This window comes from Chaetodon auriga, chromosome 5 (genome assembly GCF_051107435.1).
Source record: "Chaetodon auriga isolate fChaAug3 chromosome 5, fChaAug3.hap1, whole genome shotgun sequence".
Taxonomy (NCBI): domain Eukaryota; kingdom Metazoa; phylum Chordata; class Actinopteri; order Chaetodontiformes; family Chaetodontidae; genus Chaetodon; species Chaetodon auriga.
This window is the reverse complement of record NC_135078.1, coordinates 11,650,555-11,675,407: the sequence shown is the minus strand read 5'-3', so window position 1 is coordinate 11,675,407 and position 24,853 is coordinate 11,650,555. Positions and strand designations below refer to the sequence as shown.

At 41.7% G+C, this 24,853-nt stretch overlaps 2 protein-coding genes across 2 annotated transcripts; one reads left to right on the top strand and one right to left on the bottom strand.

Annotated features, from left to right (window-relative positions):
• Positions 1-607: 607 nt before the first annotated feature.
• On the bottom strand, positions 608-21,862 carry susd2 (sushi domain containing 2). The gene is made up of 14 exons (XM_076730751.1): positions 21,380-21,862; positions 20,968-21,166; positions 20,615-20,763; positions 19,749-20,106; positions 18,875-19,076; positions 17,941-18,026; positions 17,573-17,841; positions 16,614-16,757; positions 15,827-15,979; positions 15,132-15,383; positions 13,504-13,782; positions 12,988-13,164; positions 4,854-4,950; positions 608-1,397 (listed from the first exon to the last, which is right to left on the bottom strand). Exons 1-14 carry the CDS (start codon positions 21,447-21,449, stop codon positions 1,346-1,348), a joined length of 2,487 nt encoding a protein of 828 aa, XP_076586866.1. The 5' UTR covers positions 21,450-21,862; the 3' UTR covers positions 608-1,345.
• Positions 21,819-24,630, top strand: LOC143320806 (retinol dehydrogenase 14). Its single transcript, XM_076730755.1, has 4 exons — positions 21,819-22,244; positions 22,505-22,747; positions 23,254-23,556; positions 24,073-24,630. The coding sequence occupies exons 1-4, from the start codon at positions 22,085-22,087 to the stop codon at positions 24,330-24,332; spliced, it is 966 nt and encodes a 321-aa protein (XP_076586870.1). The 5' UTR covers positions 21,819-22,084; the 3' UTR covers positions 24,333-24,630.
• The last annotated feature ends 223 nt before the right edge of the window (positions 24,631-24,853 follow it).

Sequence of the window (24,853 nt, the reverse complement as noted above, 5' to 3'; positions counted from 1 at the left end):
GGAAAGACCTCAGACAGCGTCACACAGTGAGGCTTATTTCAACTTATCAGAACAGTTTCATTACCAGGTAACACCACACGTCATGGTGCATGTGTGCTTGTTTACGGTTGTAAAAGGACATGAATGTGTTTTTATGTGCGAAACAATAGTGTCCCTGAGCGGCAGCAGCAGTCAGTCTCTGCAGGAGCTTTTAATGGTAGAGCACTGCACAACTACTAGTTAGGACACAGTGTTCACATGCAGCAAAAAACTTCAAAGCCTTCCATATACAGCAGACCAGGTTATTTCAATTAGTCTCCAACAAGAGCCCTTCTTCTTCCACAGCTGGACCCCCACCTATCACTCCCAGGGATCAGGCACACGGGACCCTGTCACTCTGTTTCCTCCCCCCTCCCCCCAAGGGCTTTGTTTTGGAAAAGGAGAAGTGAGTCAGGTTCAAAGTAGAGGAGAAGACCGTGGGGTAACATGAGATGATGATCTGTCGGACGGGGCATGTGGCTGTGCCAGACGATGCATGCCTGCTGGCCTGAAGAGGAGATGATGCGCACACACACACGCACGCACGCACGCACGCACGCACGCACAGACAACACCACTAGATAAAGAGTCGTTTTTAAAAATAAAATTTATTGATTTTTAATATTGATTTTTATCAATGTTTTGAATCACTTTGTGTGTTCAACAGCAGATGTGTAACAGTGCAACGAAAACCCAGAGAGCAAGTGTTGATATAGTGCAAAAAGGTGACCTTTATGTAACATTTGTGGATTTTTCGGGCTCAGTCACTCAGCAAAACCCTTCGTTTGACTGAAGGCTGGGAGCCCACACAAAGGCTGCATATGAGTTCAAAGTCTTTCAACCAAAAAATGGTCAGGTTCGCTTCACATCTGACATGAGCATGAACACATCTGGTCCTATTTTAAACTGAACAGGAGAAGGGAGTGTTGACGGTAATGATGATATCTCTGTGCAGTATTTATACAATTCTCTCTCTAGCGAAGATCGGGCGTCCAGTCATGCAAAACGGGAATATAAAAACAATTATGGCATTTTTCCTTTACTTCAATACCCTCAATCCTCACCCCATGCGCCTGCACAACCTGGAGGTTTTCCAAACTAAACAAGAGGAAAAAGCGGGCCAAACAACACGCTGAAAGCCTAACTAGTGCCTGAGGTTTTCCTGATAAGGTCAACAAGTCAAGAGAAGACCATCATCCTAATGAACAACACGACTGCATGTGATTCCCAAATGCTCAGCTCTAAACATATGTGTTGCCATCGGCCGCATAGTTGAAGGTTTCAGTGTAGAGTGGTGTGATCCATAGCCCGAAAGGACTTTGATGGTTTAGCAAGTTTGTTCTTGGGTCACCATCTGGTCCAGTTTCTCTTTCTTCTCTCTGAAAATACAAATTTACCAACAGTCACTGAAACAACTTTAGAATTTAAGAAACACGATGTTGATTAACATGAAAAAGCAACCAACTAATAGTAGTAATAAGACACTTTTTTTTTACACCACCACTTCTGTTTAGGTATGTCATTATTTCGTAGATGCTTATCCTCACCTTTCCATAGTTATTTGGGGGAAATAGCCATCCAGACTGCATGTCCTGCTGCTCCATGGGAGTTGAATAAGTGAAGTAATGGGGAACACTTGTTTAATCAAAACTGACCGCAGGAAAATTGTCTGGTGACCTTACATCAGGGCAGGGATCATTTTCGACTCGGTAATAACAACACTTTATTGCTCTTATTAATAGTTTTTTATTAATGCTGCATATAAAACTTAGTTGCCCATTAGGGACACTTACAAAACAGGGACAGAAATGTCAAAAGGCAAACATATTAAGCCCTCCCACGGTACTGGAACTAGTAATGCATTAGTTGGTTTTTGATATTATATCCATATACTATATATATTACCCACCTCCCCTCATATTATGAATCATTTTCAAATGGGGCTTTTGACTCTAATAATTAACATGTGAAGTGAACACCTTAAGACTGAGCTACAGTGATTAAAAAAAGGGCAGAATTCAAATCTAATTAGAGATCACCATCAGTGAGTCAAGCAATGAGAGGCTGGCAAAAGGCTTCCCAATCTCAGCACTAATCCTTGAACATTTACTGACTCACTGGCGATATTTTTCGGATTCTGAAATGTTTTTGAGAAGTCTAATCTTCTTTTCAGATACACCAGTGAGATGCGTTACTAAAATTTCCTGGCGTTTGGTGTGGAGACAGTTTACCTCACTTTGCTAAATGTGCTTCCTCCCTCACTCCTTCAATACATTTTGAACCTCTTGGCAGGTTCACACAAAGCCCCCCTCTACCTTTTTGATGTGTCATATAGCAGAAGTGGAGCAGACATGATGGTAAACACACATACACACATACACACATACACACACACACGCGCCTCTTATGGTGTAATGACTTTCTTACTCCTGTGGTGAGCTGCCAGCAGACCTGTTGAAACCTGCTGAGTAACCCTAGATGTGGAAAGTACCCATGCAAGTCTGAGTCTGAGACACAGAGAACTGAGGCACAGGAGGCCTTCACTATCTATCTGTCTCACACAAACACACATAGACATGCACACACAGAGTTGTGTAGTATCACTGCTACTTTCCTCCAGACACGCAACCCAGACATGATCTGAAATACAGTAAGACCCCCACTACTTCCATCCTGCTATGCTTCTGATGTTGGGAGGAATCAATGTGTCTGCACTTGTTAGCTGGGGAGTGTGTATGCGTGTGTGTGTGTGTGTGTGTGTGTATATATATGTGTGTGTATGTCTGTTCATGTATGTCAGTATGACCTCTCACACTCAAGGAATGTATAAGATTTCCCTTTGCACATTTAGGCTACTGTATGCACAGTGTGTTTCCTGGCTGTGTGTGTGCCGGGTCTTCTATATTAGCATGTCATGTGTGTGAGATCACCTCAACCACATCTGCTCACTCTTCATCTCTTTTTACACCTGGCCTCCCATGATCAAGGCTTTAAGAGAGGGCAGGTGTGTTCGCTCATTGCCCTCATGACTTGAAAACATAGCAGTTTCCTCGCCGGCATGCCCCAAGTGCTGCTGGGAGCGGGAGGTTGCTCTTGACTCCTGACATCCATCTTTTTTCTTCCTCTGCCGGAGTTACGGTGGGGGAAAGCCCAAATGAAGTCTATGAGCCCATAAAACAAGTCTTTAATTTGCTTGTATACGCCCAGGAGCTAGCGCTGCTGTTAGCTTCTTGCTTCTCGGAACTGCAGTCATGAATATGATCCCACAGGGTGTATGGGTTTACTCGTTTGATCAGATCAGAAAGAAAATTTACAGTTAGGAGGATGGGATATGTTGAGTATCAAACAAACAGGTGGGATTCATTGCTTTTGTGTTTTGTGTCTTTGTTGGCACAGCAGAAAGGTTGTGACTACTGAGAGGAAATGGGAGGGGAAGAAGACCTCTAGCTATGTACCGGTTTTCGCAAAGTGCCTCCTATTTCCAACACATAATCTGTGTATTCAAAGACATGATAAAAGATATACGGCAGACAATGGCTGGAGGCCTTCCGATCAAAAACAAGTCATTATTTGTGTCATAAGTCAGTGTTTGTCTGACCAGGGGAGATGTTTCCATTAGTGGTTTGTACTGAGACAGACAACAATCTGTTTTAGTCTCACCATAAAGTTAGAGTCATTAAGATATTCACAAAATCAAACCCTATTTTTGAGATGTATAGATTTACAGCATTTTTTTCAGCAATAGCTGTTCAGTGTGTTTGCATTCTGTATGTGCCTGTCTACTGTATATAGTAGTTTTCCTTCCTTGTATATATTAGTTTTCCTTCACATGCACACACGTAAGGAATTCACAAGAAACAATGCATTTATGTGTACATCAATGTCATTGTATCTCAATGATAGCAGCCCGCTTACTATGCGGACTGTATTGCATACTACTAATGCAAACACAACATTTCCCACTGCTGTAGCAGCTTTACATTGAAAGCGTTCGACTGGAAAAACACAGGGTGACTTTTACTGTGAAACAGTCACAGGAAATTCAAGGTATGCGCTCACTGTTTCTGTTCATCAAAAATGCATTTGCAAAACAAGACAATGGTGAGTTTCAGCAAGAAGGACCAGCCACAACTAGTTGTTAGATGAAGAGCTCCAGGCAAAAGGCAACCACCTCCATTCACTGTGCCCTGCTGCTGTATGAGGCCCGTATGGAGCATGAAATCAGATTATTGTAGTGTATGATGGCAAGAGAGCGATATGTCTCCTTTATGAAAACAACAGGAGTTTGTTTGGCTGCACTCTAAACAGATACACCAGTTGCTCTGCTGTTGTATTTCTAACAAAGCAGCTGCTCAAGGACTGTTTGCTTCCCCTGGGATTCTGGGAGCTGTAGTATTAAACCACATTTAACGTTATCATGGCAACCACAGGTGTCGCCAGATTCACCTGGATTGAAATCTTAAGGATTAGAACTTTAAACTAATCCTACAATGAGATCCTTTGAAATATACTAAACTATTATCAGCTTTCTGTGGTGATATTATCACCTCAAGCTGGATCACAATTATTATACTACCAAGCTGTTGGGAAATATCTTGGTGTGTTGGATACCTACACCAAACACTCAACATCCAGTGTCATCTGGGTCATAAAAACAATCTATGAATGCAGTATTTTATCTAAATTAACAGAAAGTGAAACAGACAGCTTAAACTCCTGAAGAGGGTATTGCAAGTCCTACTGATTTATATCTCATGCTTCCTATATAGCATTTTGTAGCACCAGTAGAATAGAGGCATTGATTTTCATGTGAAGCGAATCGTCTGTGAACCCACCTGTCTTGTTTCCTGTTGTGCAGATGGACCATTACCCCCATTGTGACCAGCGCTGAGAGGGAACCAACGGCGCCAAGTACAAACCCCACATTGTCATCTGTGAAAATCATACCAACACAGAATTAATCACCGCCATTGATGCTTCTGAACAACATCATCTTTTTCATATCTGGATCAATGCAAAGTTAAAAGGCAACCAGGAAAGCACTAGGTTAGAAGTAAAAACATGAGGAAAAGATCAATCAATAGTCCAGCATCCAGTGGAGCTGCTCCTGAGGCACAAGTAGAGGACTGTGATTGAAGCTCCATGGTGAGGGTGGGTGTAACAGTTTGAGAATGTAGCGAGGTGTGGCTGAAATTCACCATGCATGTTCACTCTGTTTTATCTGGGTAAATAAAGGATTAAGGAACAAAAACCTGCTAGACCAACACAGAGATTTCTGTGGACATGGAAGCAATGGTGACTGAGATCAGAAAGAAGAGCTGTGAACCGCTGGTCACATTAAATGTGCCGCTTGGCTGAATGTGACTGTTAAATGATGTCAGCTTCACTTGTAGGCCACTGTAATGTAAACAGATCTGATTTAGCTCTGAATTAGCACCCTCTATTTTAGCACAGGTGTGCTTTAATAGCGAAGGTATCTGTTGCCTTTAAATTAGCCTGGGGGCTGATAAGCTGGCTAAAAGTACTGAAATCAAATCCAAATCAAATCCATCAAGTGCACAAAGGTGATACATGTAGTGAACAATTACAAAAGTATAACTGCTACCAATTGATTCTGCCGTTCAGGTACGGTTGTCTGATATGTCATATCTGTTATGTATGATTGTCATAGAATTTGCCAAAGTGATTGTTTCAATATAGTCTGATAGTCTGACTGCAAAATCATATCATTTCACTTTAATTCAGGCAAACACTGTGCTCATGTTCATTTTGTTTTGCTTTACTGTAACCAGTCAGTGGTAGTGTTGTATTCATCCTCAATATAGCTTAATTAAAATTATGTAAAATGAGTATTTTATCCACACCAAACAATTCTACGTTCAGTAATCCTAAAATGTATCAGTGCATCTGTGATTGGCCTACGAATCTATTGTACATGTATATGAATAAAAAATGTATGAAGAGTTTCAGTGTAGTCCACATAGTAGTCTTGGTAGACTACGTGCAGGTCAAGCACAGCCATTCAACAAAAAAGCCCATTGTGCTCCGACAGTATATCAGCAAGTGCATGATATGCTGTCAGAGCCCGATGCTGGATGGACTGATACAGCCTCCATTCGCTGGATTTTCCCAGCAGTTGCCTTCACATTGTTTGCTCTTACTTAGGTAAGGCTGTGATCAAATTAGAATATCTGAAACGTTCCTTGGCAAGTTCACTCAACCATTTTCAAATCCATTTGACTATTCATACAGTATATTGTGCCAGGAGTTATTTTTTTAAGGAAGGCAAGTGTACAGACGTTACGAGGATGATAATTATCAAAGTACCGTCACCCTCTAACGCATGACTGCATGAACATATGTCAAGTATGGTAGATGTTTGTCAGGCAGGCACTGCAGGTGCTGGTGCTTTAAAATGTCATCAGCCTTGGAACATCAAACACAAACACACATGCATGCAGAAACACAGTGAAATGCACGCCCACGTGTACAAATATTCCCTGAAGTTTCTAAACCAATCAGTCTCGCTACACACGGCCAGGCCTTGGATGAAGGAGCACTGGCGTCAAACTGCTGCACACTGAAGCCTTCGGCATCAGTGCGACAAGCTGCCCAGAGTATAATTGCACTGGGAGCATGTGGAGGACTGGCAGTCAATCAGTGTTAACGTTCACCTTTTTCCTTTTTTCCTGCTGGCAAAAGCCCCAAAGTTATCTCATTACTCTACTGAACACCCCCCTGCATTGATCAAATAGTAAAGCTCCAGGGAGCGATACTGTAGCACTTAGTTTGAACCATTACATTTCCAGTGAGTGGGGATTAACACCTGGCAAACATCATGGGGTTGGACTAAACAAGTTGAAGGTGACAGAAAATAGAAAAAGGTGCTTTCCATACATTTTGAAGATGGGAGTGTATATCACCCATCTGTATCACCTCTACTTGGATGCAAATAGACTCAAAATGGTTATGTTTTACATGTAATTCCTGCAATTTGCTTCAAATTCAAACTCAAAAACTTCAGTTCATCATAGTTCAATCCATTTTCCAGTGTTTATCTCCCAAAGAAATTGCAAACCGACGATACAAATCAGACATCCAAGACTGTTTTCATAACCCTTCCACGTCCACACACCCCTGAGCTCTTATCACACAAAGCGTTTCGTAAGATAGAGATGAGTTTTTTGACAGAGCTGATATCATCTTAAAATAATTCTGTTGATTTCCTTCTCCCTGGTAACAGCGTGTGTCTGTACCGAGCTACTGTCGTCATCTGGTATCTCACCCTGTCTGACTTAATGTGATGGCGGAAGTATTTTTGGAATTTGAACCATGTGTCACACGCCGAACTTCAAACATCAAATGTTCCATTTCCAAACTTAACTATCACCTGGTTGCATAAACACACAGAAAGAACACAAAGCCAAGCAGTAGCCAGCTAAGACATTACTCATCTCTAAACATGCTTTTTGACTCCATCCATTTTGAGATCCACACCCCGACACTGAGTTTATGAATATGAAGTCGGCACACAGCAGCAGCAGCTCAGGAACATAAAGGTGTCCAACGGAATTAGACTCAGATTCAACAGCTAATGTTTCTTATGGTCTGGGACCCTGGGGCCAGGTGTGCGTGTCTCTGTGTGTAAATGTGCGCTGCATGTGTTTTGGAAATGAAATATTCTGATAAAATAAGTCAAGTACACTTTTAATCGCATTCTCACATCAAATCTATTTCTCTGATTTAATTTTCCAGTTCTATCCCTCATGTACGTACATGAGTCTGGTAAGTTGAAGATCTTTTTAGTCTGACGTACGTCCACAGCTCAACAGATGAGCTCAAGCACCCCATCACTGTTACTGATTTTAAACTAGATGTTACTTAACACCACTGAAGTGTCCTGCAATTGTCGATGTTTAGGCTTGATTTTATGTCCTTTATTTTAGGGCAAAATCTGGATCTGTTCGCTTGCTAGTATACACATGCTCACGTGGTGTTCAGGTGTTATAGCTGACTCATGGAAGGCACTGTCCTGTCGTAGCAGATAGTTCATGGGCATGGCATGACAGAATCCAACGCACCTATGTCCAGTCGACGTAACAGCTACAATTATTTACTCAAACCATTCAAATACATACAAATACAGGGCTTTGTTTTCTCTGCAACTATGCCGGCAAGGTAAGTATATCAGAAGTAATTTTATCATTTGTTCTTCACTCATTCCTTCATTTATCATTATCATAAACTCTTAAAGGCGTGGCTTCATGTGCAGCAAAAACAGCATTCTCTTCCTGATTTGTACTACAAAGCAAATTAATTCTAGAAAACAACAGATTGGATTTCTAAAAGGATCCCATCAGCTCGACAGTGGTCTTATTTGTATTTAAGACTGTAATCTTAAAAATACAGCCAGAATCAAATGTTTAGAGTCCCAAAATGACCAAGAGAAGCTCATGTGTGCTTATATTCCCAGTAGGGTTGACTGCTGTAATGGTGTCTCAACTGGTCTTCCCCAAATGACCATTAAAGCGCTGCAGCTCATTCAGAAAGCAGCTGCTAGAGTTTTATCTATTTCTAATGTGTTTTAGTTTTGCTCTTTGGTTTTCTATTCGGTGTTCCAAAGGAGATAAACACACAGTCAAGGCTACTTCCACTATGTTTTTATTGTAATCTATGCACTTTGTATTTTTTTTACTTATCTTTTAATTCCCATTTTATGTGTTTTGTACTCTCTTTAACGATATTAATAATGTTCTTTTGCTTCTATGTAGAGCACACTCACACGCCCTGTGTATGAAATGTGCTATATATATATAAATTTGCAATTGCTAATCAAAAATGCAGCGTTGATGCCAGTACGGGATGCAATCTTCTAAGCAACAGACTTGCCATTCAGATTTAGACCTCGCCATCGCACAGAAATGGCCCTCATCAGATGTGCCGACTATCTGTGCATAAGCACCAACTCAAAGAAAGCCTTCCTTCACGTGCCTCTTCATCTTAGTGACCCACTTGAAACTGTGGATCACATCACACTCTTAGATTGGAACTGTGGGTAGGCACAAGTTGTGTAGCTCTTCAGGTAAATCTGACTTCAGTTTGAGATGGACTGCTAATTAAAGCACGACGGAGACCTTTGTACATTGACAGAAACGGCCGAGAGAGAAGACGGTGAAGTGGGAACAACGTGAGATAAGTCTCAAGCAGCCCTTGGTTGGCATTTCAACAACTCCTGCTTCTACGCCACCTGCATTTACCAACCACTTCTGTCTCTCTTTCAGCACTCGAGTGCTCTATCTCAGGGGAATCTGAGAAGAGAACCATGGGCAGAAATTTGAGTGAGGCTTTGTCTTCCAACCCACGTCACTTCTTCCTGTGAAAATCACTCTATCCCTCTCTAGCAGCTGTCACCTTTCCTTTAATCACTTTCTTCTCCTCTGCGCACGGCACTCTATTAATATTATAATGCCATCAAGATGGATTATTGGTAAGCATCTGATACTCAACCAGGGCTATTGTTTTTCAGAAGACCGTGACAAGGCGCAGCCAAGCAAGTAAACTCTATAACCTCATACTTCTCAAGTCTCCCATAGTCCCGTTTGTGCTCAGATCAAACACACACCAAGGACTTTCTCACCAAACCCCACCCTCACCTCTCCAACACTGCTGTCATTTCCAGCCGAAGATATTAACATTGATCATCATGATGCACCACACCCCTGTCTAAAGTCTAAAGCAGCTAAAAAGCACATTGACAAGTACGACAGCAGGTTATAATCCATCTCAAATGGGTGGGGCTTTTCATAATGGGAGATATTCAAACAGAGATCCACTTTTGATGGAAGGGACTTAGTGTCACCTCTGCTGACAGGCGCCATTTCAATAGCAGCTCACTGAAGTGACTCAGAGAAGAAGCCAAACCGGATGCAGAGGCATTTGTTGTGCAGTGGCACACCGTTTCCATCTTAACCGCGACTGCAATTCTCTGGCTGTCCAGCCTACACATCATGCTGCAGTGATTCATAGAAGGGGAGGAGGAGAGATCCGTCAGGGCGTCTCCTGCTCGGTCTGTATTTAGTGTTGTTTACATGGCTAGAGGTCACATTTGAATGGCGTAGGTAACAGCTCATGCAACACCTGCCATTGAGCACCTCGGGTCATGTTGACAGTTGTTAGCTCTGATTTGTGTAATGAGAGTGTTGGAGCAAGTGTGATCATTGTCAGACAGCTAAAAAGGCCCAGCTTTACACGTTTGTGTGTGTGTGTGTGTGTGTGTGTGTGGGCTCTGTCTCACACTGTATTGTGTTATCTATAAATGCATGTGAATGTGTATGTATGTATGTGTGTGTGTGTGTGTGTGTGTGTCAGCGAGACAATATTTATTTGCAGACACTTCCAGAATCAGAATCAAAATTCTTGCCAAGTAGGTTTTTTCATATACAAGGGATTTGCCTCTGTAATTTGGTGCATAACAATAAACATAGTGAGAAAAAAAGAGATAAAAAGAAAGTGCAGATGAAGTCAAGAAGGATAGACAGAAAATAGAAACACTGACAATAAAAATATAAAAAATACTATAAAAAATATGTAGAATATATCAGTATTTTAAGAAGAAACAGTTGTACAGTGCAAAAATGTCCAAACACTGACCAAGGAAGGCATGAAAGCTCACAACATGAAGTATAAAGAATATGTGCAAAGTGCAGAGACAATAATCCCAAAGATGTGTGTTAATGTAACGCATTGAGTCAGACGTGGACTGTGCATTAATGGAACGTGCAGTGGGGTCCCTGGTCTTGTTGATGAGGCCAGCTGCAGCAAGGAAGAAACTATTCTTGTGACACATCATGTCACTTGCACACTCACTACGACAGATATTTGCTAAACTTTCTGTCTGACTAGTCGCTGCAGCAATGCCATACAGTCGATATACAATCAGCAGGTGCGGTTTTTTGTTGAAGATTAGAGGTGCATGTTAGTATAACACATAAAGCTTAATAAAAAACACCTCTCAACAGCGCTGCACTGGATAACCCAGTTATGAAACTAATATGTTTGCTTAATGAATGAGTCACAGCGTCAACTGCGTCCAGCTGTAACCCAGCCGCTGGTTACATGGGTCTCCAAATCTCACATATGAAGTCTATTCATCCCCGATTACCATCAAGAGGAAGTCTCTGTTTGCAGCTCTAACAAGGAAAGGATGTAGGACAGGGGTGAAGCCAGGAAGGGATGAAAGTGGAGGTGGATCACAAGTCAAGAGGCTTTGTTTCTCTGCTTCCTCTCACTTCACTCAGCCGATAGGTCGATGAAACCGAAACCTTTGAAATTTGTGAAGCCTTCACTCTTATGTTTCCCCAAATAAGAGATTCAAAGTCTGATTTTAAGCAACCATGCTGTCACTGCAGTATGGATGAATAGTTACTATTTTTCAAGGTTTTCTAAAACAGCTCCACACTCCTGGACCCACAACACTAGGCATTTAGTGGGAAATACTGCCACCTGATGGCCACAGCCAACAACTACAACAGTACTCCAAGAGGTCATGGTTGGGGTGATAAATGAAACCATTAGAGGAACCCAGGTGCTTCCAATTTACAAACAGAAAGCCAAGACAATCCAGGATCAGAAGTTTATAGCCTTGTAGCTAATGGTCTGCATGAGCTACAGAGCGCCAAGTCTATTGAATCGTTGCTTTCAAAGAGACTGGATGAGAAGTGGAGGATTCCCCAAGTCCCTCTCAGGTTTCAGTGGAGAATGATGCCAATCATACAGGATATAAAACATGTGAGGCGTTTGTAATGAGTTCATTATGTAGTGCCTTTCTAGAGCAACCACCACAAATTGTTTCACAGGTGAATGAAATAAAACAAAAAAATGTTCACACACTGTGAAAGAAACAGCCAATGAAACATGAATGGTTTTGCATGTTTTAGACCAATTTAAATGATGTCATCCCTGTAATATATTAAGTATATTGCACTACACTTTAGGCATTGTTCAGACTGCAGGCAAATTAGATTTGTTTCTAAAACTCAATATTTAAGACAGACTGTCCACAGTTATTTGCAAGTGATCAGATCAGATTTGTGTGTCCTGACACCTTATCTGCATGGGTTGCGATGATAACAATGTAGGCATCAATAACTTTATACACTGGTGATGTGGTTTTCAATGCAGAAGCATGAGAAATTTCAGCTTTGCCTGGACAGAGGCCCCCCCCCACAAAGTGCCAGCAGTGGACTGCTCATTCTGCTCAGCCAGCCTGATGCCCTTCCGTCACTCTGGATTTTATGTCATTGTCATGTTGTGAGTGATGCAAAAGACACTGCGAAATCCAATTTGAGCAGCAAGAACATCCAGCCTGAGACACGGCTGTGAATGGAATCACATTTCAAACCACCTCCAAATGTGGCTGGGATCCATATTGCAAAAATCGCATTTTGTGGGTTTTCTGCTGTCCAGAGTGCTAAAAAACAACTTTAGGCTGACTATGACTCCTACCATAAATGCAGCCAGCGGTTTTCTATGCAGTATAGTATAAAACTCAACTTGCAGACATTTAACATGTCAGAGAAAAATGATAGTAATTATTATTTTTCATTGTAATGTGGTAATGCTGTTGCCAGACAAGACTGCGTCAAAATCTTTCTCTGTTTGTGCTTAAGAACGTGTATTTGGACGTCTATTATTACTGTTAATAGGTACTCTGTTGTCCTGGGTTTGATTTCTGAAAACACAGCTGAATGCAATGCAATCCTGCAGCCAACTCTCAAAACTCTGATGTCAAAGAATCACTCAATGTACCACCTGGAGAGTTTTCCAGGCATTGTTTACAGTGCAGGCAATATTTATAGTAGACTTTATAGGTATGAGTTCATAATATTGGTGGTTCTCCCAAACACATTACAGTTGAGTTTATTTCAAGCCAAACAGCCAGCTGTAATTTTGTTTCATATGAGAACCAACCTGTTATGCAGTAAGGTTGCTCTCCTGTCCAGGTCCCATCATTCAGACAAGTGCGCTCTGTAGAACCGTACAGTATGTAGCCTTGATTGCAGGTGAAGCTCAGAGTGTTTCCCTCCAAGTAATGTGTCCCATTCTTCTTGCCATTCCTGGGTGTGGGAAGCCAGCCGCAAGACACCACTGAAGGAGCAATAACACATTCAAAAATCAATCAACTTGTGACAATCAGATGTTTTTGATAGATATGCAGATGAAAATAACTAACTTATGTAAACTAATGTCTTCCCCTCATTCATCTTTATAATGGCATTATATTACTATGGAGTATTGATGAATTCCTAATCAAACATCCAGAAGCTCCCACAGGTCCTGTATGTCACATTTCCAGAAATCCCATTATTCAAAGATGAAAAAAAAGCAATAATAAACATGTTAGTTACCCTTTGGCATTAATACAAACAAAATCAGCAGAAATAGAATTAATGAATGGACAGAGATCCATCTTGTTTGACACGGTACCTGGCTCCAGAGCTGCCGTTTGGGCTCGATGTCTCTGGTAGGCCTTGAGTGTGGCGTTTCCCATTGTGAGGCTCCGAGTGGTCAGGGTATCATATTTACAGAACTTCGCTCCTTCTCCAAAGCACACCCTCAACATGTCTGCCACCAGAGGGTCATCAGGTCCCTCAGGTAGAGAAAAGGCAGGAATGAACACAGGATCGTGGCTTGGTGGGAAATAGTAGTTGTCCAAAAGGTACTCTGAGTCATATGTGAAAAGGGAGGACTTCTTTGAAATGTTCCCTGTGGATAAAAAGACAAAACACCAGTTCAGACGTGCTACCATGCTGGATTGTTGTGTACACAAAGAAATTACAGGTTTGGGACTGATCCTGTACTACCTGAAATCAATGTCAGTGGTGGTATTTGTGATGTCAGAAGTATTCATACTTACACGAGAGAACATCATTAACTACATTACAGCTTTTTACCTTACAAACACACGTGGCATCTAAGGAGTTCTACCCAATATGCGAGGAAAGCACATGCAGGAAGACATAAACACGAATGGGTCTAGAAAGAGAGTGACTATATATAAATTATAAATATAAATTTGTCATGGCAACTGACATGGATAACCTCATTTATGAGAATTATTGCCACAGCAGCATATTCTTGACCAATCAGGCTGCTTGGCTCAAGCTACCGATTTTCTAAAAAACGGAATAAAAAATAAGAGAATATGAGGCATGCCATAATTTGGAGATAAGAACAGGACTCTGAGAGGTCAGTGCAGGACACACACGGCATGCTGTCCTGGTTTTCTTTAGGCCCAGACTTTGATGCACACAAAAACGTCATTCGTTATGCACCATTAAGTCTATTAGCTCCCACAAGCATAAACTGGGTGTTTGCTGCACTTACACTGAAGTGAATGATTACAGTGAAAAGGTCAAGCGCATGAAAAGTCAGCTACTCGCCGCTTTTGAGGGATATGTACTGTAATTAGAGCTGAGACATTATTATCATGTATGTATGCGGTCTGGCTCCAACTGTGCTCCAGAGATGTGGTTTTCCCCTGATATCTCTCTGTAATCTATCAAAGCTGTGCTAACTCTAAAACATGTGCCACATTTTCTTTGGCAGATTTTTGCCAAACGTGGCTCAAATATGGTCATTTACAACCCGGATTTCAAAAGAGTTGGGAAATAGAAACAGAATGTAATCATTTGCAAATGAACTGTGTTTACTGACAACAGTTTTATGAAGTGTTCCTGAGCCCATGTGTTAATATCCTTTGTACAATCATGTGTTCACAAAGTGGTGAACCTCGCTCCATCCTTGCTTGTGAACAACTGAGCCTTTCCAGGATGCCCCTTTCATACTCAATCATGTTACTATCACCTGTTACCAATCAACCTGTTTACCTGTGGAACGTTCCAAACAGGTGTTTTTGGAGCATTCCACATCTTTCCCAGTCTTTAGTTGCTCCTGTCCCAACTTGTCTGAAACGTGTCGCTACATCAAATTCAGAGTAAGCAGATATTCACAAAAACCAATGAAACTGACGAGGTAAAACATTAATTGTATTGTCTTTGCTCGGATTAGCAAATGATCACACTCTGCTCATGTTTTTTTCCTTTCACACTCACAGCCGGCTCCAAAGGTGAAGATTTGCTCCGACGTGGCGTCGGCCGAGGAGATGACCTCTCCTGCTTGGGTCACCAGGTCATCTGATGGGTCGGAGTTCATCAGGCCAAGGAGACCCTGAGTGTGGTTGGTGAACTCTGTTGGAAGCAGGACGGTCGCTGACATGGTTCCTTCATGTACATGAACCTCCACGCCAGCACCGGAGAGGAAGATTACCGTCAAGTCCTGAGGACTGGGGACAAACACAAACACTCCTGGAAAAGAGAGACTGCATTTGTATTAATACAAATTAAAGATGGTAAAAATCTTTAAAATGCCCACATGTGAAATACACTAAAATCTTACAACTTTTACAATACACAATGCTACAAGACAAAAACAGGGCCCCTACAGCAGATGTCAGTGAGGTTAAGGCTGCACTAGGTGACGTTCAGCTGTACAAATTATATAAACTAAGTTTTTAAAAGAAGACAGAGCATGCTATCCTCTTTAAACAACATGATATGAATGAGATTATGTCTGGTTTGATCACTTTAGCTTTACCAGACATTGAAAAGACAGAGAGAGGGTGCAACTGATGTCAGATTACAATATTTCATGGTCTGAAGATCTTTAAATTGTCAAAACAGTCATCTCTTGCTGCCAAAGTTAAGGATGCCTAGTGTGCAGCTGCTCAGGAGTGTCTAAATCATCTCACCGTGTAGGTCCATCCATCTCTGCTCGGTGACAGGAAGGACCTTTTGGTTCCTCAGCACCTGAAGCTGGCCCTCTGCTAGACGTACCTCGACGACATCAGAGGCCTTCTCCTTCATAGCCACTGATGACAGCCACGTGGCTCTGGCCAAGGTGCCTTGGTGGTCAATATACACATCGCATTGTTATAGATGCACTATGTATTCAGCATGCTGAAGTCAAGAATGGTTTTATCACTGCTTAAGACTCTGCAATATCAAACAATCCAGATGTTTGACTTCACTAATATAATGAGGAGAATATTTATGACATCTGGCCATCGACAGCCTCTTGGCCCATGGCCCCTTGGCTCTTGTGAAATTCTAAACAATGGAACCAATATCCGTTCTTCTGCACCACATGTGACCCCCATGAGATGCTGAGTGAAAACAACGGGGATAAGCTGTCAGCTTACAGTGCCAACACTTTTCACTCACACAGAGATCTGACATCACTTGCTCTCAGAACTGTGTACAAGACAAGAGAGAGCCTTACACACTCCTTCATTTGGGAGTGCAAACAAATGAAGACAAACAAAATTCAGCACGAAATATCATTGTCAATAATACTGAGCAGACCCTGGAGGCAGGCAATCTATCGTCAATCCTCAGCTGACCCAGAAAATAGGTCCCTTTGAAGAAAACCCTGGTTTCATCCAAACAAAGCTTTAAGCTGAAAGGGAGAGACACAGTAGGAGCATGGGGACGAAAGAGGGGACACAGACAGGGCTTTCAGGTCAAATGTGGACTCACCGTTCTTAAGTTTCACCTGTTCTGTTCTGGCCTGAACACTCAGCTCTCTGTCTGGCGAAGACACAAGGTAGAACTCTCCTTTTCCATTGAAGGTGTAGCTGAGGCCGTCGAACGTTACGAAATGCGGATCGCCGAGGACAACACCTGTGAGGCGTCAAGAAACAAAGCACTGATGAGTTTATATCAGATGCACATTTTGGCACAAACACACTTATTTCAAACAGTCAGCAGCCAAGCTCTGATTCATTTAAACACTGGTTTTCTAATATCAGTATGTGGCTTTATGTGTTTACAGCCCGTGAAGAGCAGGTAGTCGACTGCATGATAAAATATATTTCCACATCTTCACTCTCAGCTGCGGTCTGTAATTCATTTACTTGCCCTGCAACTGATCTGCTTATTACTTGCTACTCTAATGTCCATTAGCAGAGTAAAGTTTATGTGTGTGGCTGCGCAGTTGCAGTTAAACACAGACACAATATGCACACATAAACACACACTGTTGCCATTTCTTGCAGTTTTACCCCAAATTCACCGACACAAACCAGCATCAAGACTTTATAGTCACTTCAAACAGGTACTGTATGTTTGATATTCAGAAATATACTGTATGATATCCTTATCTCGTCCAGAATTATCAAAACATACATTATCACCTCAGTAATCATAGAGTCCAAAAACGCAGCTCAACATGAATGTTTGACCGTGAAATGAAGTCAGAAAATACATTTGACTGTAAAATAATTTCCCACAAATTTCCATTTGTTTGATACTAAACTACAAACCTTCAGGATCAAAGCAGCAGAGCAACTAATGAACCAGAAATGTGTCATCAGATTGAAATAACCTGGTTAAATGGGGTCATCATCATCATCACTGTGTATCTGTTAAGCATGTTGTGGCAGTCTGATATGTTGAAAGCAGACTATAAATACACTTGATCTTATGAACAGTCTCACCAGCTCTTGGGGGCCGGTAGTTCTGACATCCGCTAGAGGGTCGACGGTTGAAGTAGATGTGGCAGCGGTCAGACCACAGGCAGCAGTAGTAGAAACTCATGACATCGTAAAGCCAGTGGGAGTACCCCGGCACCCGTGGTGGCTCGCGGTACGGAGGTGAGCCCCAGTCGTGAGCCCTGTCTGGGGTGCTGCCACCGACTGAGTCTCCTGTCAGCATCAGAGCACCTGTGCTGTCATAGCAGCACTGCTGCCCTGAACCATGTGTAGGACTTGAAATATGAGAAGGAAGTCATGTCAGAAAGGGAATAAATGCTTCTATTTCCACTTTTAAAAGGTAGAAACTTCATCTATCCTCTTGTCTCTCCTACCTGGCCTGAATTGCTCTGACACAATGGACGCTACCTGGATGATAAGTGCAGACACTGCCCCTCTCAATGTCACAACTATAGTCAGCCTGGAATAACAGTAAATAAAAGTCAGTCTCATAAATGTGATTTGGCAACAAATACATCAACACTCCTGTATCAATCCCGTTGACTTTAACAGCTCCCAAATGAAGTCAGTGCCCGTAACGCTAATCACATACTATGATTTAACACAAAGCATGTTCCCTACATGAATCCTGAGTGTCTGTGTTTGCTCACAATGTGGCTGCCATCCATGAGAATCGTTTTAGTGCAATTCTGTGTCATTTTAGGACTTAGTTGCTACATTTACTATACAAGTGTGACCTTGAAAACATGATTCTCCCTCTCTCCCTCTCTCTGATCCGTCTGTTATTATCTTCAAATGACTGTGAGGAGCACATGGGTATTCTTCTTGCACATTTCAAAGTCCTTGTTTGTTATGCAAGTACTGCTTTGGAGAGAGGGGTTTTAAAAGTTACTGGACATGAATATTAAATACAATTTATAACAGGAACTGTGCATAAACTTCATGATTCAAGTTTTGATCTTACATTGAATGTTTGGTCTTAAATAAACAGTCTAGAGACAAATAATTCATATGCCTTGACCATCTTTATATTGCTTCCATACTGTGCTGTGTAACAGTGAAGGTCACTCTCACACCCAGATCTTTCTCTACCATCATCAGAATATTAACTGAATTGCTAGAGCACACTGCTGTTAATGGCCTCCTGAAACAGCCTTAGTTTAACCAGAGTTTGAAATTCAACTTTTAACATTCAAATATTAACCAACCACCTCTTTAGACGGTGCTGCAACTTCTTTAAGCAAACAAAATATCCAAAGCAATAAAGCCAGTGAAATTACGTTTCTAAAGAGTACCAGATGCACTCACATGAAACCTGCCCGTGTCTGCTCGGGCCTGTGCCAGAGTGCAAGGACAGTCCATGAGCTCATCCAGGAAGTTGGGCAGCTTCTTCTCCAAGACGTCCCACTGCAGACACTTGGTCTTGGCCCAGGCTGCAGAGTCATCTCTGAAAGCCTGCTCCAGGTGCCAAGCTAAGACATGACCTCCACTCCAGAGCCCCTGGACATCCCTGCATAGTATCAACAATTATAATTGGTTAATTGTTCATAGTAAAACATGTCCCCATCTTGAGATTGCTTGTTTGGCCAGACCATCATTTTCAATGTAAAATAGAGAAAGGCAGAACATCCTCATATTTGAGAAAATCTGGCATTTTTGCTTGTGATTAATCAAATAACAAAAAATGTGTAGGTTAATTTTCTGTCCTTTGTCGATGAATGGTTTCAGGTGCCTGCAGTCAGACCAATACCACCAGTACTGAACTCTGGAATCAATGCGACAACTCTACATATAGCCCATTCTCATTAAACTATTTTTATGTTGATTATCACTGCCATAAGGCAGGGCAAGGCACGGTGGACTTTAGCTTTTACAGCCAGGGACATGTGAGAATGTGATGAGTAAATCCAGATCACTGCTCCATCATAGGAGTAAACAACACTGACTTTCTGATACTTGCTAAATATACACGAAATATACTTTAAAAGCATTTGCAAACACTGTGTCTGTCACCCATTGTGCCAGTTTACAACACCTGTAAAATTGGCAGCATTAGAATGAGAGTTTCTCAAACAATCAGCCAAACAGGGGCATAAAAACGTCTCTTTTTTTTTCTTTCTTTCTTATGTTGCATACTTTTATTAAGACATATTTCTAGGAAGCTTGATATGCATTTGGATACCTTGCTCCATCTGGCTTCGAGCTAGCAGTGATCCGGATATTCCCCAACTCCCAGTCAGAGTAGTCCTGTGAGGGCTCAGGGATGAAGCTGAAGGCACCAGTGTTGGACATACTCCTGCCGAGAGAGTAGAGATAGCGCAGCTCGGCCTGCAGAGAGGATGACCCATTCGTCGCTGCCTCTGCGCCGCTGCTGAACTCTCTGTAACCCCACAGCTCTACATTGACCTTCTCTGCACCAATCAAAGAGCTGTTCCACGTCATCTTAAGCCGTCCTGCCATGTTCGGCGTGCCGTAGTACTGCCACTGTGTTGCATTCACCAGGGTGACTTCAAAGGCTGGATCTACTTTACTGGGGTGAACTAACACGGTGAAAAACAGAAAATATTAAAGGGACACACAGGTAACCAATTTTGGTGTAACTCCAGGTTTGCTGATCCAAAGTAAAAACAGAGACAAGAGAAAAGAACTGAAATGGAAAGGTCACTTTGCTCAATGACAACTCTTTATGAAACATTTACATAGTCATACAGTAACTGGTCAGCAATAATAATTATTGCAACCCAGGTGAAAAAAATATCACTTAGAATTTTTGAAGAATGAAGTGCATTTTGTGCTATTTTGTCACCTTCAAGTATACTTAAGTGTACCCAAGTAGTCTTTGAGTACCACTTGGCATTCAAAACACATTTGAAGTACAACTGTATGTGCTGAAAATATACTTACAATTAAGTACGCTAATAGTATATAATAAAGGACTTGAAAATAAGTATAGTTTCATACACTGTATTACTATTAAAAGTATTTGTAATTTAGTACACTTTTTATAAGCACTTTGAAAAGCCTCATTTTCATATTTTAGTAACATACCTGACAAGTACTCTCCTGATCTGTCAAAAGTTTTTCCATTTGTTGAGACAGCAAATGGTATCCAGCCTGTCTCATACAATAAAGGAGAGATGCAGTGAGCACGGCCTTCAGCATCAATAAACCCTTCTCGCTCAATCTCTCCTTTAAACCTGCAACAGAAACAGACAAACTCTGGAATACATGTGCTTTTGTTTGGGGCAGCGTACACATATTATACAAGCAACATCTACAGCAAAACATACGCACTTAAAAAAACACAGCATGTGAGAATGCTGAAATGTTAACTGATCAGTGCGTGCAAGACTTACATAATGATGCTTTAAAGGTCACTGTGTGTGCTCGCGGACACAAACCTGCAGAGAAGGCTCTCACCAGGATGAAGGTCCAAACTGAGGATCCTCAGAGCTCGTCCACCCAGCATGGAGCTGGAGTGAGGCACCACCTGGAAACAGGACTGGTTGTAGTCTGCACAGCAGTTCAGCAAAGACACACAGGTCGTACGGCAGGAGCATTCCTCCAATATGTGTCCACACTGTCCCCTGCATGTTTGACCTTAGAAAAAACAAACACAGCATCACAAACATTTGCACTGAATTCTGTTGAAGCTAATGCACAACAAGCTGCTTCATTTGGTTTGCTGTATATAGTTACTGCAAACAAGGCAAGCAGCTTATAAGAATTCAAATGGATTTTCCAACGGAAATATGACTGAACAGCAGCTCATGTTAATCTTAAATCCCAGAAATAGCTTTGAGAGTGACTTACCAGCTGTTTTAGATAAGGAAACAAGAAAAACTCCACATAGAAATATGGCCCCTCTCAGTGTTGCTGTCATGTTTATCTTGGAGACATAATAAGAGTGCGTGGACTCGCAGGCCTGCCTCCCTGTGTTTGGCTGAAGTCTGGCATTGAGCTGTGCAGCGTATCAAAGGTCATTTAAATAACAAACAAACTTAACGACCACTTTCCCATGACAGCTACAAGTTATGAATTAACACATGAAAATTTAACGTCGGCCGTTCAAAAAGTTTGTCTTCAGACGTACCAGCACGCAGTATATCTACCTCACAAAACGCACACTATTATGTTTATAATAACGTTTTTTGGTAATTTTAAGCAGAATTTTAACCTAACCGTTAACGCCTTTAGTTATTCATGTTGGTTACAAGCTGTCGCGAGACCTTACGCTATCTGGGCATTTGGCGCATGTGCAGTGCGCATCATGAAGCTAACGTCTCCCTGCTAAGTGTCTCACAATGAACTGGAGGAGGTCGTCAAAATAAATAAAACAGTTGTCTTCTGTTGTGTTTATTTTTCCCTGGATCATCTCCACCACATTAACCGCGACAGGACCTAAAATGGAAGAACAGTGGGGGGAAAATGACGTCTTTCTTAGTCAACTAGCAAGCTAACAGGCTAGCTAACGTTAGCTCCAGGTTTACACAGACAGCAGCTCAGCAGCTGCTTGTGATGAAAGGTATCAGCTCTCAAGGCAGCAATCATAGAGAAATGTATTTATTCTACACTGTCATCGCGTCTTTAGTTTCTTTTTTCATTTTGAAATGGATGAAAAGGAGGAGGTATTGCACGGATCTAAAAAGACTTGATGGCAAAACAGTTCTTATTACAGGTAAATAAACATGTCTTTTTTGTTGCAGCATACATCTCTTTGTAACCTCGTTTGTTCGGTGACTGTATGAAGATCAGTGTGTTTAAACTGATAGAATGACTTATATGACAGTTGTATGACATAAACTAAACATCATTGCCTGTTGCCTTATATTACAATAAAATTCAGATTGTTGCAGGCAGTATCACTGCTGTCCTCTTCAAGTCATGAGCACAGGTGAGGTTCATTTACATGTTTTGTTTTGTTTGTTTCCTTTGCAGGTGGGAATTCTGGCATTGGCAAGGACACAGCTGTTGCCTTGGCAATGAGAGGTGCTCGTGTCATCATCGCTTGCAGAGATGTGGACAAGGCTGAGAAGGCTGTGAGGGAGATCAAGTTCAAGAGTCACAGCCTGAACGTCCTTCACATGGAGCTGGATCTGGCCAACCTGCGCTCTGTAAGGGAATTCAGTAAGAGCTTCCTCCAGAGGGAGAAGAGGCTGGATGTCCTGATCAATAATGCAGGTGAGCGTGTCAACCACGCCAAGGCCTCCTGATGCATGAGAACACTGTTGGCAAAGAGAGAAATGAAGAAAGAAGGGGAAGTTGATTCCTTCCAGTAACCTGGAAGTTTAATTGGCCAGACGTTAGACCTGACCAGCTAACATTGCATTAAAATTTGTTGAGTTTTTCCTGATCTGAACCAAGGGTCTAAGCTTAGAGGGTGCTGTCTGCTGTGCAGATTGTGGCATATTTTTATTTGATCAATGTGAATTAAACATTTTCCTGACTTCTGTCATCTTTAGCATCAACAGAGGTGAGCCACACTGTTGCTCTGGGTGACGTTTTATTACCACAGCCTCTGTAGTTTGTTTTGAGTCAATCCAACTTACTGTGCACCGACAGTCTGAAGTAGTGAAGTGTCAGTATCAGGCCTGATCAACTTTAAATAACTCTGGAAGCCCAAATCATTGTCTTTCTCCACCTCATTGTTTTGACCTTTTTCTCCACCCTCTGTTGTGCTTCTGCAGGCATGCCCGGCGTCCTCGACTGGACGGACGACGGCTTCAGCATGTGTTTTGGCGTCAACCACCTGGGTCACTTCCTCCTAACCAATCTACTTCTGCCTCGGCTGAAGGAGTGTGCCCCCAGCCGGGTGGTCACCCTCACGTGCTCCACCTACAAATACCAGAAACTGGACTTCCAGGACCTCAACTACAATCTGCTGCCCTTCTTCACCTACTGCCGCAGCAAGCTGGCCAACATCTACTTCAGTCAGGAACTGGCCCGCATCACCGAAGGGAAAGGAGTGACCTCCCATGTTGTGCACCCTGGTAAGTGTTTCTTTTAACAAAAGTGTGAAAACAGTGGACACTTTTCAACCGTCAGAGATTTTTCTGTATAATTAAGACTGAGGTCGCTATTTCTGTATTTATAGTTGTATGAGGCCATTGTGGTTAATTTTAAAAATTCAGTGGGCGGGGCTTCTTTATGACAATGTTATATTTAATTACAGGCCTTTTGCATCAGTGGTGTAGGACCTTTAAAACCTTGATTTTTCACTATTTAATTCACAGGATTAACCAAAAACAGACATTCCTATGTGGTTATTTTATATATAGGAGTCAATTGAATTTCCAGAAAAATCACATTATATACTAAAATCAATTAGTAAAGTCACTCATGTCGAGGTAGAACATTTGAGTCATGTAGCCCAGACACTCTATCTATCTATCTATCTATCTATCTATATATGTGTGTGTGTGTGTGTATATACATACACACACACACACACACACACACACACACACACACACACATAAAAACTCTGCTTCCATGTGTTGCTTCAGGTTTTGTTCAAAGTGGTTGGACGTGCCACTACTCCATCCTGTTCCGGATGCTGATGCAGGTGATCATGTGGATGTTTTCTGTGCCGTGTGAGGTTGGAGCTCAGACTGTCATCTACTGTGCTGTGTCAGATGAAGCTGCCAAACACAGCGGGGGTTACTTTGTCGACTGCCGACCTGCTACTCTGCGTCCTTTTGCAAGAGATGCTGGTGTGGCAAAAAAACTGTGGGAGGCCAGTGAGAGACTGGTGAAACTGGCCTGATGGAAGCTGGAGAAACTGGTTGTTTGCTTTTATATTTTGACAAGAGTTATTTATGAACATGTACTCCATGTTTATTCATATGGTCTTTGGAGAGTACATCGTCATTTAATGAAATTATGATTTGATGTTTTAAACAGGGGTTAACTCATTAATTCTCATGGTGTTGATTGTTTCCTCAAACATATGAACTTAGGTATTAACATACGTTTTTCTACAGTCAATCATTTCTTTGCAATGTCAGTGTACTGCGTTATGTATTTATTGTTTTTTTTCACTTAAAAATAAATTATTTTTATGTTAAGGATTCCAAGGCTCATTATATGGAAAGTTAACAGATAAAAAGTTAAGAAATCAAATAGCCCCATCTGCTGGTAAGAAAATATCATGTCAGCTGTCAGTTATTTACTTCAAAGGAAAGAAAGTGAAACTTAAAGCTAATTTTGACGTGTCTGACTGGATCTGAGACGCCATTACAGGGTGAAAGAAATCTACTAGAAAGACACGAACGACTCTAATCTTTA